Source organism: Nematostella vectensis, chromosome 7 (assembly GCF_932526225.1).
Source record: "Nematostella vectensis chromosome 7, jaNemVect1.1, whole genome shotgun sequence".
NCBI classification, from domain to species: Eukaryota; Metazoa; Cnidaria; class Anthozoa; order Actiniaria; family Edwardsiidae; genus Nematostella; species Nematostella vectensis.
In genome coordinates this window covers 2,942,681-2,959,884 of record NC_064040.1, presented here as the reverse complement: position 1 = coordinate 2,959,884, position 17,204 = coordinate 2,942,681, and the positions used below count along the sequence as shown (strand labels likewise).

At 39.2% G+C, this 17,204-nt stretch overlaps 2 protein-coding genes across 3 annotated transcripts; both read right to left on the bottom strand.

Moving 5' to 3' along the window:
* Positions 1 to 219: 219 nt before the first annotated feature.
* Positions 220 to 5,652, bottom strand: LOC5508003 (beclin 1-associated autophagy-related key regulator). The gene is made up of 12 exons (XM_001628568.3): positions 5,344 to 5,652; positions 5,199 to 5,261; positions 4,978 to 5,020; positions 4,444 to 4,525; positions 3,894 to 4,003; positions 3,625 to 3,808; positions 3,017 to 3,187; positions 2,449 to 2,481; positions 1,815 to 1,938; positions 1,426 to 1,516; positions 1,015 to 1,094; positions 220 to 649 (listed from the first exon to the last, which is right to left on the bottom strand). The coding sequence occupies exons 1-12, from the start codon at positions 5,508 to 5,510 to the stop codon at positions 313 to 315; spliced, it is 1,485 nt and encodes a 494-aa protein (XP_001628618.2). The 5' UTR covers positions 5,511 to 5,652; the 3' UTR covers positions 220 to 312.
* A 2,665-nt stretch (positions 5,653 to 8,317) lies between these two features.
* On the bottom strand, positions 8,318 to 16,577 carry LOC5507994 (galanin receptor type 1). 2 transcript variants are annotated; one of them, XM_032376746.2, is made up of 3 exons: positions 15,882 to 16,577; positions 14,194 to 14,347; positions 8,318 to 10,506 (listed from the first exon to the last, which is right to left on the bottom strand). In XM_032376746.2, the coding sequence occupies exon 3, from the start codon at positions 9,885 to 9,887 to the stop codon at positions 8,847 to 8,849; it is 1,041 nt and encodes a 346-aa protein (XP_032232637.1). In that variant the 5' UTR covers positions 9,888 to 10,506; positions 14,194 to 14,347; positions 15,882 to 16,577; the 3' UTR covers positions 8,318 to 8,846. The 2 variants fall into 2 exon arrangements, with proteins under 2 accessions (XP_032232637.1, XP_001628619.2); XM_001628569.3 differs by lacking the exon at positions 14,194 to 14,347.
* Between the last annotated feature and the right edge of the window lie 627 nt (positions 16,578 to 17,204).

Below are 17,204 nucleotides of genomic sequence, written 5' to 3'. Positions count from 1 at the left end.
GCGTCGTTGGCAGAATTCAAAAATCGCTTCCAGTGTGAGCAAATTCGCATTCGAAGAGCTAATTTAGTTCGTTTGCAAACAAAATCTGATTCGACGAACTCTTAAAAAATATAGTAAATAGTAAAAGTATAAGGAGAGTGGAGGTTTCGAGAGTACCAAGACAGCCGACAGACAAGTGAGCTAGAGTGGATACAACTAAAAAAGAACAGAAGGCCTACATCAATGTCCACAATTAATAATAGCATACTGTATTTAAAAAAAAAAAAATACACAACAAGTAAAAAACAACAACCACAAGATCGCGTTACTATTTTAGTCTCGGTTATTTTTCCAGTTCCAAAGTGCGGAGACTGCAGAACTGACTAAACTCATACTCGTCTCATTCTGCCGAGCATCGGTTTCATGCTCACTAGATGATGTAGAGTGTGACGTCATGGATCGTGACGTTATGCTTTCTGTAAATGACGTGTTGGTTCCCCCAAAGGGAGGAGTGTCGGGAATCTCCACGTTCTTTGGTAGCGTTTCCCAATCGGCTTCCGTGTCACTGTCACCGTCTTCTTCGGAGCTGGATTCGAAGTCACTCGGACGGTCTTCGGCACTCTCGTTATCGGTAGATAAGAGTTCGGGGTGGTACTCAAATGGGCCCCCTCTGTGTCAACAAAAGCAAACTTTGAACAGAAGCCCTTGTTATATTCATGTGTCATACCCTCTGGATAAAGATAAAGTAGTTTTAATAAAACTACAAATCCCCTGTGTAGCCGTCACTAACAATAACAGCGGCTGCGTAGGAGACTACATTTAAACGTCATTAAAAGTTATTTGATGGACATGGACCTTATAACAGGAGGAATACCATCGTGTTTTGGTGTGCACTGAAACAGTGTTTTTTTTTTTGTCAAACCGGTTGTCTAAGCGACGCCAACAGCAATAAGGTTGCACGTTTCTCAAAATCGGGCTACTTCACAAAACTATCAAGGTGGCCACGGTAGCGTGCGTGGAATTGTAATGACTCACCTTCCGGTGCACGTCGTGTTGATAAGTGCGTACAGGTTATTCAATGTCCGGTGCGGATGGAGCAGCGTGGGATCCACGTGCTAGACATTAACATGAGCCAATCAGCGACATAATGTACAGTATCATTCATGCCATGTTTGTAAAACATGGACTAAACTGGACTGAAAAAAATATGACCGAGAAAAATGGAAAGGAAAACTTTGGCTTAAATCATGGACTGGGGAAAAACAACTATCATGATCCGGAAAACATGGACAAAAAAAAGGAGAAAAAAAGAGAAAACATGGACTGAGAAAAAAATAAACTAGCATGGACTGGAAAACATGGACTGTCATTGGTTAGCCATGAGTAGTCAATGTTTTCTGTGTCAATGGTATCTTAGTCCTAGTTGTCATAGTCTACAGCCATTACCTGAGTGAAGCAGAGGTGCAGTACGTTTGTGTTCAATCTGCTCAATGCACTCTGGAATTCCTTGCGACCCATCTCGTTTTGACAAAATTCACTAAAAATATTAAACATTAGATATGTATTCGAAACTGAACTTGATATTTCTTTTTTTAGTTGGGTAATGATTAGCTTTGGACACTTTTAAGGCATTCAATGAAACAGCGTCAAAATCTACCGGTATTGTCGTCACTCCCTGCTCAACTGACCACAAGAGAAAGGAAATGTGGCCAAGCTGCTTGCTCCCCCAGCAGTGCGGTCTATTTTTTCCCTTTTCTGGGAAATATGCGGAGAATCTAAGGGTCTAAGTATTATCGTCGAGACACTAAACAGACACCACGGCCCAGGGCTCTTACCTGTAGCTTAGTTTACTGGGTAGGTTGACATCCAAGAGAGAGGCAAGCAGCTCCAGTAGCTGAGCGGCATGCGTCAGTGCTGAGCTGATAGTATACGCAGGGTTGCGCAGTCCAACATCATCATCTACACGATAGAAAATGCAGAGATTACGTATATTGGTTGTGATTGTAACACTTATAGATTACGATGGCGAGAGAATATAATGGCTCTTCAAGCATCACTGATAATAAGACAATATCAACAACATTGACAGAGGACAGACGTTGGGTGTCATAGCTGAACACCATAGAAAATGTTAATTGTTGTGGCAAAATTGACAGAGAATATTAGCGAAATGACTCATATTATCTAAATAGGTGAATTGCACTAAGAAAACAGGGTGGCAAACCCGTGCGCGCTCCGGCTTTTACAAAAAAGCAACTTATATTCAGGCCTTTATTGAGAAATTTTATTTTTCGTCGTTAGCTGTCGTGACGGACGCAGCCATATCTGTTCACTCTAGCTTGAATTTGACACCCAAAAAGTGATTTCTTAGTGCAAGTTGCTTATTGAGCTAAGTAGACCGTCTTAATCCTTCTGCCTTAATTCCTGTTAGCAGGTATGATCTGGACCATACGTCATCAACGCCCGTACCTGGGCCTTTTGATCCGTTCTTATGGGCTTTCACTAAAAGAAATAATTAACAATTAATACAATTGTCAGACATGTTCCTCCTTTCATGGGCTTATACTCAAAGAGCTATTTTTCTTTGAAGAAGTAAAATACTGTGTTATGTTTTGGCTAGAAAGACTAGGGGCTAGGAATATGATAGGGGATAGCACAGTCAATACCGTATCACATGCAAAATGTTTAAGGTCGAACTTATTCAAGAAGTGTTTTCTGGAAGCCAAGGAGAGGGGGGGGGGGGGGGTGCGCATGCCTTCTGTACCAACCCTCTAGCGTCTGAAGTGGCTATAGCAAAGACTCCTTCACTTTGTAGAAGTCACCTGCACTCCATCTGGTATCACACAAGGGCTCAAGTATAATTGTCTTACCCACACTACTTAGAGCACGGTTATTGGTGTTCCTTCCTCATTTTTGAAAACATTATACGTTTATATGCGAGGTTTTTCGCCAGCTTTCCCTACAGCAATTAAAGCTTCCTCAGATAAACAAGCAGGTACTTATATTGAGCATGGAAGTATAAAATACAAGGACATACCCCAGTGCCTATACGCTGAGTAGTCACCACTCCAAGGCAGACTGCTATCAATGATACTAAGCTCTAGAGTTGCTGTCTCATTGACCCATTTGCCTTGGACATATGATGTCTGGGTAGCTTCAGCAAGGGCAGATTCAACACTTGCATCAGCTTGATCTTCAAAACTTAGCTCTGAAACAAGATCCAATTCATCCGGGCTTGAGAAACTTTGTTTTCTTTTAACAGAACCCCAACCCCTGCTATGGCCCTGTTTAATGGCACATTTGTAAAGTAACTCATTTCAAATTGGGAAGCTGACTCTATATGTACTGTAATGTTTGCTATGCCAGGTATATATCAAAAGAGATGGTAATTCAGGGTGAACTGTCAGAGATTCACTCAACACATGGCAATCAACCAGTGAGCCTCTTGGCCAGATGGACAGTAACCAACGCTTTACACAAAACAATGGCACATAACGAAGACACACTATGGCTTTCGATACCAGTTTGTGACTGTAAGTAACATTTCATCTTCATAATTTGCTATTCTTTTCCACTTTTTCCACTTAGGATATTTTGGATCTTAACAACATTTGTAGTCAAGAATGACATAAGTATACAGTGTACCTCTTGACAAATCCAATGATTCCGGTGTGTGTTGTGGTGGCGGTGGTGTGCCCATAACTGGATAAACTGGTATCGCCTGTATTGGGAAAAGGTACTTCTGAACAAGGGCCATACTTCTCTGTCGAACTTGGCCAAGCTCATTCTGTAGACTTTTCAGGTCTCTCATCCTTTTAGATAATGTTGCCTAATAGATATATCATACAGTTGTACATGAGTAATAGGCATTGTCACAAAGCATGTTTTCAGGTTATACACTATCTTATACTAACCAAGTGTTTTTTCTTCACTTCCAAGAGTGTCTTGATCTCATCTGCATTGCTTTTTAATTTAACTTTCTTGACAGCATTTGATTTCCTAATAGAATCTAAAGATTGTTGATCTGAATAGGAAGGAACAAAAGATTAAAGTGATCATCTGATCCCCAAGTCGACTATCATCATCAACAACCAACAATAACAAACTAATCACCATATTAGTATTTAGTAAAATAATCATGTCTGCATCAATTTTCATTCCCACCCTGTTCAATACTATCCAAGGTAAACTAAACAATGGGCACAGCCACATCCCAAATGGATGTTTTCTTACAATTTTAGAAAAAAAAAAACAATGGTGGGGAACATCCCCCATGTCTCAGTGTTTATCATAGATGTGGAGAAAATACTTTGATTGCACATATTTCCTTATTCCGATTATAGTCGCAACAGGACTCATTTCAGGGGGAGGCGTTACCCCTAATTTTTACCAGCTGATCTGGATCCCACATGATGCATCAGAATATCAATTATGGTTACAAAATATGGCTTGGCACCAGCTAACCTTGGGAAGTGTGTTGTTGAATTAGCCTTATAACACTCTGTATACATGAAATCTTTTCTCTTTTTAAGATGACAGCATCATTCTGACAAGAAAGAAAGGATATCATTATCATTACTGTAGATCATACGTATGCAAAAAAGAGTCCCCCAAAAAACAAAGATTTTGCAAATATATGTACATACAATATAATTTTGTAACAAGATTTGATGTTACATCTTTATATTAGTTGTTGATAATATGAAATTTGGAATTAGGAGTGTAGGCAACATAGGTACAGTATGGGGGATTAGGGTAGATACATAGAAAGATGATATATTGCCCTCGGATAACAAATACTACTTTAGAACTTTCAAAATGGTGGGCTTAATTCTACAAAAAGAATGTTAGGAATTTATTCTGTTCAACTATCTTGGGAAAAGATTTTTGCAGCACTAAAAGAGAAACACGGCTGCTAAATAAAGGATAAAAAATATGAATTACGGTATGCTTTTGTAAAAGCATGTACTGTACTATTCAACATTTAAACGTCCTTACCAACTGCTGTACTGCTTGCCTATTGGCTATTTCTTCTGTCACTCTAAAAATTTGTAAATAAAACAGTTTTCGATTTCTGCAGAAGCACAGTAAAAATGCAGTAGCAAAACAAAGGGTAGCCCAAACATTGATAAGCTTGATAATGAAAAGATATTGGTTTATGACCACAGCATTCAAAATTCTTGTCTTCGAGATATCGAATAGAAGGCCATGATTCGTACCTTTTTTGAAAGGCTTCCTTTACGTGTTTCAAGTCAGCTAGTCTTTTAACCTTTTCACAATAACTAAAGAAAGTAGATGAAAATAATAATCATCAAAATAAAATTCGACCGTCATCAGAAAACACTAAGCGTCCTCAATCCTTACCTTTCCGGCCTTTTCCCTGTGTGTGTGACGCTCCCTGACCTCAGACAAGAGCAGCAAGTGAGGTATTTACTCCTACGGAGGCATAATGGGCATGTCATCGTCTCTGATGTGGCTGATAGCGAAGACGAGGGTGAGATTTCGCTCTCGTCAGAGAAGAAATCTGCCATCTTTTTATTTCGTTTACATTTTGTTTGTGCGGGTGGCCGCTGAGTCAAGTGACTGGGGCGCAAATTCACGGGAACTGCGCGGGGAACTCAGCTTTAATGTTTTCATCACTAAGACAAAAACACTGTATTTTTTTTCGATTTCTTATATATTTTTAATGTATACTAAAAAAAACGGCACATATATTTTAAAAACCTTCCGAGGAAATTCAGCATAATTCCCTGTTAGCTCACCGCTGACCGGAAAAATTGTATGTTGGCTCATTATACGGGAACTTAGGTTGTACCGGAAGTTGCTCGGTAGCATTCGAAGGAAAGGAAGCCGCCATGTTTGGAAAAGCAAAGAAGTGGGTCGACCTTAAGATTTATCAATACCAGCTAACAACTGGCATCTACATGCTTGAGCCATGGGAGAGAAACATTTTTAGTATCCTTTTTTGAAATTCGTTGTGATTGTTTTGGGCTGAGTGTGCGATCATGGTTGAATATTCAGAGTTCTTATAGTGTTCATACAGTACTTACTTATACATCAAAAGTATTTCTTAATTATGCACTTGTACAGCAATAAAGCTGTAAGTTGATAGAACTTCAAAACTCCTTTGAAGTAATAATCTATGTCTAAGGCTAGCTATTTATCATGTGAATTACTTTAAGCTTTTACGCGTAAACATATAACATGAAAGTGGTGATGATGATATGATACCACCCTTAACTGAATGCCAACAGATGTCACTGTTGCGTCGATACTCGCAATGTCCCTATATACTACGTATGCATATCTTCCAGGGTATGTTAGACATGTTGCTGAATACTTCACAAGCTGACTGTAAAGAATATATAATTTTCAGTCACTTCAAATACTTATAATCAAACGAGACAGGAGAAAGAATGGCTGACAAGACATACATACAGAGGATTACAGAGGTATCATATACTGTATTATAGACACACCTCATTTATACTCTTTTGAAACACAACTGAGAAGAACACAACTGTAGCGATGAGCATTGCAGTCCTCACTCAGATGCCCACTTATGGATGAACAGATTGGAATGGATTAAATAGATCCAAATGACTTTTGAGGAAATCAGAATTTCAGACAGGCAATGGTAAAACTCCAACTTTTTAATTTTTCAAGTGATTTTTTATACCTTATTGTATGCACCTTTGTCATCTTAAATTGGAAGGCAAATTAATTGAAGATATTTTAAAACAGTTATTTACCAATTTCGATCTTGCATGCTGCGCCATTATTTTCAATCAGATAATGGAAATAGATGCTTTCCTGCATTTGGTATTTTCCTTGAGTGACAAAAAATTGTAGCTGCCAGAGATCCTAGAACATTGAGATATTTTCTAGGGAGCTTATTATTACCCTTTCTTTTTCACTGGCATCTATTGCAGGGGAGGGGGAGGAAGCCTAGAGGTTTGCTTAGTCGTCTGTTACTTGTGTTACTCTAACAAGAGGGGCAGGCTCCATTATGTCAAAGACAATTGGCAAAAATTCACAGGGGTATGTTGGTATATAAAGCTATTTCTCTTGAAATTTGATCAAGCTTTACTGGGAATCAAGTCATGTCTATTTCATTGATGGAGAAAAAAAGAAAGGAAATTTGAAAACAATTGCTTCAAATCAGGCCATTACAGCATATCTCATATTTTTTTAAGAATCTCAATTTCAAACGTAACAAGACACCATTTCAAAAACACTAGATACAATTTAAAACTATCAGAGACACATAGATAAAAGACTGTACAACATTTTCCCTTTAGTCAAGTTATTTTTTTTATTTTTTTTTTGTACTTTGTTTACGATATCAATAGAGACAAATTGCTTTGGCTACTTGTAGCTATGGATGAGAAATGGCGTATACTTGATTTGACTACACTTGCTTTAAATTATCTTCAGGAAAACATTACATTTGGAGCAATATTGTTATTCTCGGCAGTATTTCCCTCATTATATTGATTTTTAGCCTATATTGGGTCAAACGAATGTGCTTGAAGAAGCTCCGGCACTATTGTAATTGCTTTAATAAGCTCCTCCCCCGAATTAGTGGCTTGGCTAAGAGGATAAATATGACAAGTGCCTTGTCTAAACTTGATAGACTTTGATGATGAGGCAGACAGTACGTTATTCTTAGTTTTTTTGAAAATGTGCAGGTAACCTATGTGTAGCCTCTTACAAGTGTGAGTAATCCTCTCTCGCAAGTACAAGACTACAGGTGTAAGGGGTATAGATCGCCCCAGAACCATAACAAAACTGGTTCTCTATATGATAGAATGTTGTTGCGGGTAGTACCGTCAGTTTTGTTTTTTTCCCCTCCGATGTACTGCCCCCTCCATGAGTGCCCCTCCGATGTACTGCCCCCTCCATGAGTGCCCCCTCCGATGTACTGCCCCCTCCATGAGTGCCCCCTCCAATGTACTGCCCCCTCCATGAGTGCCCCCTCCAATGTACAGCCCCCTCCATGAGTGCCCCCTCCGATGTACTGCCCCCTCCATGAGTGCCCCCTCCAATGTACTGCCCCCTCCATGAGTGCCCCCTCCAATGTACTGCCCCCTCCATGAGTGCCCCCTCCAATGTACTGCCCCCTCCATGAGTGCCCCCTCCAATGTACTGCCCCCTTCATCAGTGTCAACACGTTTAGGCGAGGCTCTTACCATAAATGATCTAATAAATGCACACTTATCTAAAGAATGCCTCCTATCTAATAAATGCCCCCCCCCCCCCCAAGCATACAAGTTTGTAATGAACGCCCCCCTCTAATAAACCCTACCTCCCAACTTAAAAACAAACGACATAGGAATTTCGGTAACATAAATCAAATTTCATTAATCTTCTACTTGGTGAGACTTGCTCAATTTAAAGAAACATTTGTCACGCTGCCTATAATTAAACTTGATCCTGACTGAGATTTGAACCCCACTGCACTTGGGTTTGTTATATTGTTGTAGTTTGGAAAGAACTCTCTAATAATCGCCTTCTATCTATTAAACGACCCTCCCCCTTGGGCCATCGAAATTTAATAAACGCCCCGGGCTTTTGAAAGAACTGTACGGGGTTCAGGGGAGGCGCTGATTTATATTTTCCTCTAAGACGAGGCGCTTATTCAAAGGAGGTGTTTACGCGTATTCCTTCTCTTTTGATAGTTCCATTTGGGCGAGGTGTTTTTTATTCAGGGCAGGTTCTTATTCTCCTAGTAAGCAAGGCTTTCACTGGGGGCGGGTGAGGTTGTTCAAGCAATTACGGTATTTTAAAAACGATGAGGCTCCCCTCTATACTCTGTTCTCTATACGTTTAAAAACCCTTAATGTTGCATGTATACGGCTAACTACTTAGCATGGTGTCTCATTTTTCGACACCATGAAGCTTGTGTTTTTGGTTGTACTAAACGTAGTTCGCGCCCGTTTTACCCTCCTCCGTTTCAAGAGCCCTCTCAGCTCAGCGCGGAACTCACGACTTACAACACTGTACAAAACAGGGTTCAAGCAACTGTTAGCCGTCATAAGCAAGCGCGTAAACTCATGCACTTCGTCTATGTACGGCAAAGAGCTTGTCCCCTTGTAGAACATAACCATAAGAATGATGGTATAACTGGGAAGAATGCAGATTGTGAACGCCACCGTGAGGCAGCTAAGGATTCTGATCATTTTACTGTTTTGTCTCACTCGTAGTCTCGCGATGTCGCCTCGCAGCAGGAGGTCATGATTTTCACGTTCTTTCCTTAAATGCCGCGCTATCAACAAGTAGAACACGACAATACACGTTATTGGGATTACGAATCCGGGGGTGAACGCGCAGAGGACAAACGTCAATTGTACAGTGGTGTAGTTAGGCCACCAGGCGTAATCATTCTGGCATGACCCCCTCGGGAGGATGGTGAGGGATTCGGCGAAGGGCAGTAGTGTTGATACAGAGTAAACCCAGATAACCAGGATGATCAAAGAGACGGTTCTGAACGTAAAGGGGGGGCTTAGCGGGTGGACGACTGCGCGATAGCGGTCCACACTGATCGCCGCTAGTGTTGTCCCAGACACGATAACAGACAAAAACGATAACGTGTTTATAAACTTGCACATGAATAGACCGTACTTCCAGACCATGTCGTTCTCCAAATAAGCCAAGTCAAACGGTATGAACATTATCAACACCAGCAGATCCGAGATACTCAGATTAAGGATGAAATAGCGAGAATTATTAAAGTTCTTAGTCTTTCGCCACGTGAAGACAAGCACACACACTAACACATTTCCTACTAAACCGACCACAAACGTCAGAGGGTAGAGCGTAAGGCGCATGGCTCGTAAGGCAGTGCTTGCTGATCCTGAAGCGATGTCTGCAGTGGAATTGTTCATTATGGCTGGCGCGAAATTCATCAATATGTATTTCGAATTGAAGGTGTAGGCTTGATCGTAAGGATTGTTTAGCGTTTGCAAAGTAACATCTAATTGCTCTCTTCATTTAGAACTTTCCATTTCAACTTTAGATCGTTTCTTTGTGTCTCTGCCGTTGCCTTTTCTTGACACTCCCTTTCAGACGCAGTTTTCGTCTTAACGTCCTCTTTTTCTTCTTCTGCTGATTGGCTTTGCCGCGCTTGAAAATAAAGTTGCTATGGCTCAAGTTCTCTTCCAGACGTTACCAAATGTTCAAGAAAACAAACCGAGCTAAGTGTTTTTATCGACAACAATCTTAGAATTGAAAAAAGACCAACGGAGTCCTGGAGACCGCACACCGCAACTTACCGAGCCAAGCTGTGCACAAATCTCTCGCCTCCAGAATCCTGCAATTGTTTGTTCCTGTTTTTGCTAAAGGAGGAGCTGCTTACCAAATGCGTATTCTCTTTTTAAGTAAGCTAATTATACCAATTCGTTAGACCCTGACAACTCGTCAGCAGGAGCCTGATTTTGAAAGCTGCTGTCGACTTGGCTTGTTCAGGTTTTCCGGCGACTGAGATATTTTTTTCGTGGGAGGCGATGAACTTAATTGCTTTGTTATCTGCGAAGATAAAAATAGAAATTAATGCTGTAGACGCTGACCCAATTTGTGAAAGAAGAACAATGTCTCCATTCAATATCCTTTTGTACATTAGGTTTAAGAAAACATTTTTTCCCTGAATCCCATTGAGGCTTTTTTTCTAAGTAGCTCTCAAACTTAGTAAAAACATGGCCAAAAACTTTTATAGCCTAAAGGCACTATATCATTATTTACTTCTGACAAAACTAATGTTTACCCTCTCGAATAAATTCATTATGGATGTACATGTCATTCTCTTGGAAGGAAAAAACCAAATTGTCCTGTCTTACAAATCACCAGTCCCTTCAATAAGAATCACTGCCTGAAAGAAACTTTATCGCTTTAACGAGGGCATTGTTTACTATAAGATGCTCTTGTGAAGGGTAACAGATGAGGTAATTGCTTCACCAAGGCTTGATAATTTGACTTTCACCTTGAGAAAAGTTTCACATTTGAAGAATGTTGTACCCTTATACTAGCAAACATTTTGCAATAAACACGGAATGCTTAGGGTTTTTTATTTTTTCTTAGGTTATTATTTACTGGGTGATACACTTTATTTCAAATCCCCTGAGGCCATCCACCTTTCCCATAATTAAGCTCCTGCGCTAGAGTTCTAAAAAACTCATTATCTTGGTCAATAGCTTTATAATTATACGAAGCACATAATTTTTATATTGAAACATTTGCCAGAAGCGTTATGAGGGCTGGTTTTTTCAAAAGCTTTTTGTCAACTGTAGGCCGCACGATGACAGAAGAAGCAAAACGGGAAAAATTCTTATTTCAAGGAAAGGCGCAAATTGGTTGATTAAAGAATACACCAATTTTTTTCTCATTCACAATTAGATTTCTACTCCATCTTTGCCCTCCCATATTTTGTCTAGCTTAGCAGTCTAACATTTTATTTCTTTATACCACTTTATTTGTATCTTTATAGTATTTTTTCTTTCTTTTTGTTATACTTTAGCAGCTGTTCCGTTCACATTTTGTTGTTATGGCGCCGGCGACCTTTCCATACTTAGCCACTCAAATTTAATAGATTACAAGACTTTCCTTTTACCGACCTCACTTGTAATATGTCATCGTCACGAAAACGCGTGCTCTATGGACGTGATCAATGGCTTTGCATGGCGACAACACTTCTACTTTTGGCGGGCTTTACGTGTGTTGCCAAATGCAACCGATAAAGTTTGTGCACAAAACATATCACATATTTCAAGATTTGAAAGGATAAGGCAATCAATGAGAATTCACTGCTAAATTCGCGTAGCATTTATAATAGATTTTGCTTTCCCTCCGGGATTTTTTCTATCCTTTTGTTTTTGATGATTTACCGGGAGCACGTACAGGGCTATTATAAGCAGAGCTACCACAAATGGAGATTGCTTCTAGCAACACACACAACGTTGTATTGTTTGCATTGCACTCAACAAACGACGTCCTTTGTAGTATTACGATAGACCTTTGCCCACATTCAGATACAAATAGACTTGCAATGATTACTTGTGAGAATAAAGATTATTTGCCCCCCCCCCCCCCCCAGTGCCCCACCCCATGCTACGGCCCTGTTAAAACAAGTAAAAAGCACATAAATCAAATGATGTTTCATTCTTTACGAATTCCAGCTCGTTTTCTGGTATTTGGTCAAGCGTATGGAGGGAGTAGGTAGATCGACATTGAATCCCATGAGGGCAGCATCAGCTTACGTAGGTGGTCCTTGATTGAGAGATTTAAGATAAATCTGTGGTTTTGTTTTTCAAACTGAGTGCTTAATTACCCTTTTGAATAAAAACATATTTAATTTGCTAGATATATATTTCGACGCTGCGATGACAGCTCGTGTGAGGCTGAACACCTTTTCAATTTCTCACTACTGTATAGATTTTCTTATTCGTTCAATGCATTACAATGTGAATTAAAAATAAATGAAAATGTCCCCGCGCTTCTTTCCCATTTGCGCACAAAAAGCTAAAAAAAACTGTCATTCTGCGATGAATAATATTGATTTATTTATTTTGTTTATTTATTTATTTTCTTGATAAACCCTTTGAATTAGAACCTCTCGGAAGACAAAATACAGAATTTCAATGTTTCTTATTTTTTTTACAACTTATTTATCAGCTTTTAATGTCTGCCCTCTCTGCCCTGTGGTTAAATGTCTAGAAAGTCCATTACTGTGTTTCGTTGTTATCGCATGGTCTCTGCCGGCCGACTTGGTTTTCGCTCTTAGTGATTCGTACTTCCTCTTTATCTATTCTAGCCTTGTGCGTCTGGGAGTATTTCGTACAAGAGGAAATATCTGCTTTCCGTAATGCTATATCAACAGGGTACTTGGCTGGCCAGAGCATTATTTTTTTGGATAAGCAGTCAGTCTACCAGTGAAAAGGAAACAAATTATCAATAATAATGCGTGGAGAAGGCCGATTGTACTTTTCAGAATTTCCTCCACGGAAGTTTATCAACCTAAGGCTTTTAGCCAGTTGCATTTATCCTTGATAGAGCATTGTAGGGGTATTCCGAAGGCATTTTTCGGACGTTTCATGTATGTCAAAGAGACCTGTTTGTAGAGTTACACCCCTCAATTGATTTTTTAACGTATTGGCCAAACATGCTCTAGCATCACTGCAAGGGTAAAACAAAACGTGAGCGATTCTTTTGAATTATTCAAATTGATTTATGGCTATTTTCAAGCTACGTGAAATCCAAGTTCCAGCTTGGGGGCTTGATGTAGGAAGAAGGAAAAGTAATATATTAAAAATCACTCGCCGCCAACAAAGGCTTTGTTGTCAGGATACGACTATGTTTATAACGCTATCGTCATTAACCTGGGTGGCTGGATTTTTGCGGCAAATGAAGTGACGTTTTACTTGAGACAACAAAACTTAATGAAAGATTACAAATAATCCCAACACTTCAACAAAAACGCGACGTTAGTTTTAAAAAGGCATATGGCTTCTTGACATTGTACTTTTAGTTACGACGTGATGTTTCTTCCGTAAGCATGCGTGTAGCTAGCGTGTGCTTAGGGGGGCACGAAGCCCTCCTTGCCTAGAAAAAGCTGTCTTCTCTGATTAATGAATCACCAAATCCTTGAGTTTTTTGCATAATATCCGTTACTGCGTACCCTATCACTTTTATAAATCCCTGACTCTATCACTTAAAGAAAATTCTGGCTACATCCAGGATCCAGCATATTATCACTTTTTACACAGACTTAGTCAGTCGCCATTTTTGTCATCCTAGAAGAGTAGGAAGCTTGAGAAAAGTCCCATTTCTATCGGCTGATTTTGAGCAGCTGTCGTAATATGTTTGACTGCTTTCGTTAGATAAAGCATTAGTTTTTATTCTAGATGGTAATTTCATAATTTTTCTTCCAATAATATCGGTTTAAACAATCGCGAAGGTGTTGGCTGGCATGGGCTGTTAAAGTTTCAGAATTTACTTGAAAAGGTTTGTTTACAGGATGTCCTTCTAGAAGATGAAAGGGATCCATCCAATTAAACGTATCCTTTTTATCCGTAAATTCTGTGTTATTCAGCACCGCTTATTTTGTAGTGCAACCTCACTTATGCAGTAATAAGCTATCTCTACCACTATGCACACTGTACCACCAATGCAAATTCCCACGTATGAAAATCGCTAGATTATCTTGTTAAGAGTAAAAATTACCTTGAACGGTTAATGTCGAGTTTATGGCAACACATCGAGGCATCCGCTGCAGCATTCCTAGCGTTGTTTTGAATCACCAAAGATGCAGAGACGTCGCACTCTCTTGACGTTAACGGACACTATTTCATAGCTTAGCACTATTCCTCATTACACCCTAAAACAGTATGAAACTATGTTGGCCATGGAATCAACTAAGAAGAGAGACACATCTCTCTTTACTGAGATGTAGCCATTCTGTCGATATGTCGATAGCTTTACCCTAATATTGTAAGTGTCTTGTGGAAGTGATAGGTTGACCTTTAACAGTTTTCCAAGGGTGAGGATAAAAAAATACACAGGCGATTATGATACTGACACGGATTTTTTTATTTTTTTATATTGTACAGCGGTTTAATTATACTTTTTTATTTTATATTTGATTTTTTTTCTTGTGAGACAAAAGGTAATTCATTTATCTATACCCTGGTTCCAGAGCCTGGAATATCTCTAGGCTCTGGAGGGTAATTTATCTAGTACCTCAATCAAGAATATTACCCTAGCTCCAGATGAAAAAAAGCTACAATCATGCCTGTATAAAGCCCCCCCCCCCCCCCCCCCGATATTTCTAGGCCTGTCACAGCTCTGCTTATAAAGATTCTAAAGAATCATTATTTCATAGCGACGGATTAATCAAAGTCTTTTGCCCACGTCTGAAAATGAAAAACGCATCAAAATGATACCACACACCCTCTTGGTCTTGGCATTGGAAATTGCGTAAACAGTTTAGAAAAAGCGCCGTAGGCTCGTACCTAGGATTATGAACGCTCCTGGGAGCATATCGAGGCTTTTACTCGGAAAAATTTATTTTTTTAGTCCTCAATAATGGATTCCGTCCTCCGCATTCGGGCATTTTAAGCACCCCCCCCCCCCCCCCCCCCCCGATTCTGGCCAACTTTAGTTCAAAACCTCTCACAATACAACTTTGTAAAATGGAGCCATAAACCCATTGCAAGAGGAGATCAAGGAACTAAGGATCAAACTAATCTGTTTTATGGCAGCTTTCTCGTGCGCTTTATTTCGGCGTTCTTTTTTTGCGATTTTACGCAAAATATCTTAGCGCAACAATTTACTGAAAAGTAAATCAGAGCTTTCGTGTTCAGAATTTTCATTCAAATAGAATAAACGCGCCAACAAGAAAGTTGAGCAAGACGAACTTTTCTGCGCCCAAATGTCTATGTTTTATTATTTTATACTTTAAAGGAGGTTGTATGGTCCGCCTTATTTGTCGTTGAGATAAATAGAATCAAATAATATTCTAACTGTTCTTTGCCTGTTACATGTACGGTAGAACTTTCCCAAATGTGTTTTTTAATGTTCGTAAAGTAACAAGAATGTTTTACCATCCATATGATCTTAAAAAAGATAACTTCCGTTATCAGCGATGGAAGTTTTAACGGTGAATCTGTTTTGTCTTTCCTTATAGCCAGACAAATTCTTCGATCGCATATTGAAAAAAGTAGAAGTTTTAAAGGACAGTAGATTTATTAAAGCACTGATACACTTACCCTCCAGACTGACTCTTTACCGTGTTGCCTCAGTCCTGACCTTCCTTTTTGCATTTAAATAGACTACTTCAAGTTACTTCGTGTCTGGTTAAAGTGACATCAAATAACATTGATAGCAAAAAAAGCATTAAATGGAATACTCACCTAATTTTTGAAGAACTTTTCATTTTCCTGTTGCAGTTTCTGTTTTTAAGAGGAAAGTTTGGGTATCTTGCGCAAAGTTTTGGCGGGCAACGTCAAAACTACTGATTCCAAAGCCTATTTGAACTGTTATAAGCATTAGAGATAATTCAGAATTGATAGATGGGTCGCAAATCATTTTCCATCTTTAGCTTTGCCCATTTTCGACAGAACTCATTTCAACTTGTTATTGCACAATCGTTTGCTTATTTTATCGCCTAAAATATCTTCAGCAAAAGTCTAATGAAAATCCATTTTCTTTCTTTGTTTGCTGGGGTGTCGTAATCCACTAGTCTTGCGCGTGTTTTAGTTATCGATAGTTAGCTATCTGGCGGGGCGACAATAGCCAACGGGTATGCGCACTTTAACAGCCGATTCGTAATGCATTATGTGTCAATCATTTTCCTGTGTGTCGTCAATGTTCCTCTTTGCGCTTCGGGTTATTTTCTGTTGTTAGCACTGGTCTTATGGTCATCAGATGTATTTCTGAAATTTGCGGTTTTCTGCTTATCGAGTTGGAGAAAAAAGAATATAAAATAATTTGATTTATGTACCTCATAAGGAATGATCGATTAATAAAAAGAACTAATGCTTAAAAGACCATCTAACACATCCCACAATACATTGTTTACATTTTGTGGTTATTTGTTGATATGTATTATCGAATTCAGCTTTCTTTATCGGTGGGGTGGAGCACGGGAGGTCAAAATCTTAGCAGGGTAGTCTTCACTTGAGCAAAGAAGTTATTTTGTTGGTATTATAAAAAAATAGGCCTCCGCTTTGTCTTTAATTATTGTGTTTTCCCTTTAGTGGTAATATACCCGTGGGAGTAATTATTTTTTTTTGTCCATGTTTTTCTATCTATCGGTGGGTTATTTCCCCAGGCATCGAATAACAATAATCTTCCTGTTATTTCACAAGGAAATAAAGGTAAAAAAATCCAGCTCAGTTTTTATTTTGGTTAAGTCTAGGGTTCTTGATAATGCAAATAAGGTATGGCACATGAAGTTAATTTAAGAGCTGTGGGAGGAATTAGGCCTCTTTCAAATTCGTTATTGTGATATCTGTAGGTGTGCAACGTTATGCTCCCACTATTAATCAAGTCTCCGTAGTGCGTCAGAGCAAAATTTATTAAGACACTTCTGACGTTTCCCTTACGGAATACATTAAAAAGACGTAGTAACTTTATAGATATTTCCTATTCCTTAGGCAGGTCATCTGTCCATCGTTTCCGATAGATAACTCTTTTTTCGTTTTCCGATCGCTTGCTTCGCCTTGACTTTCATG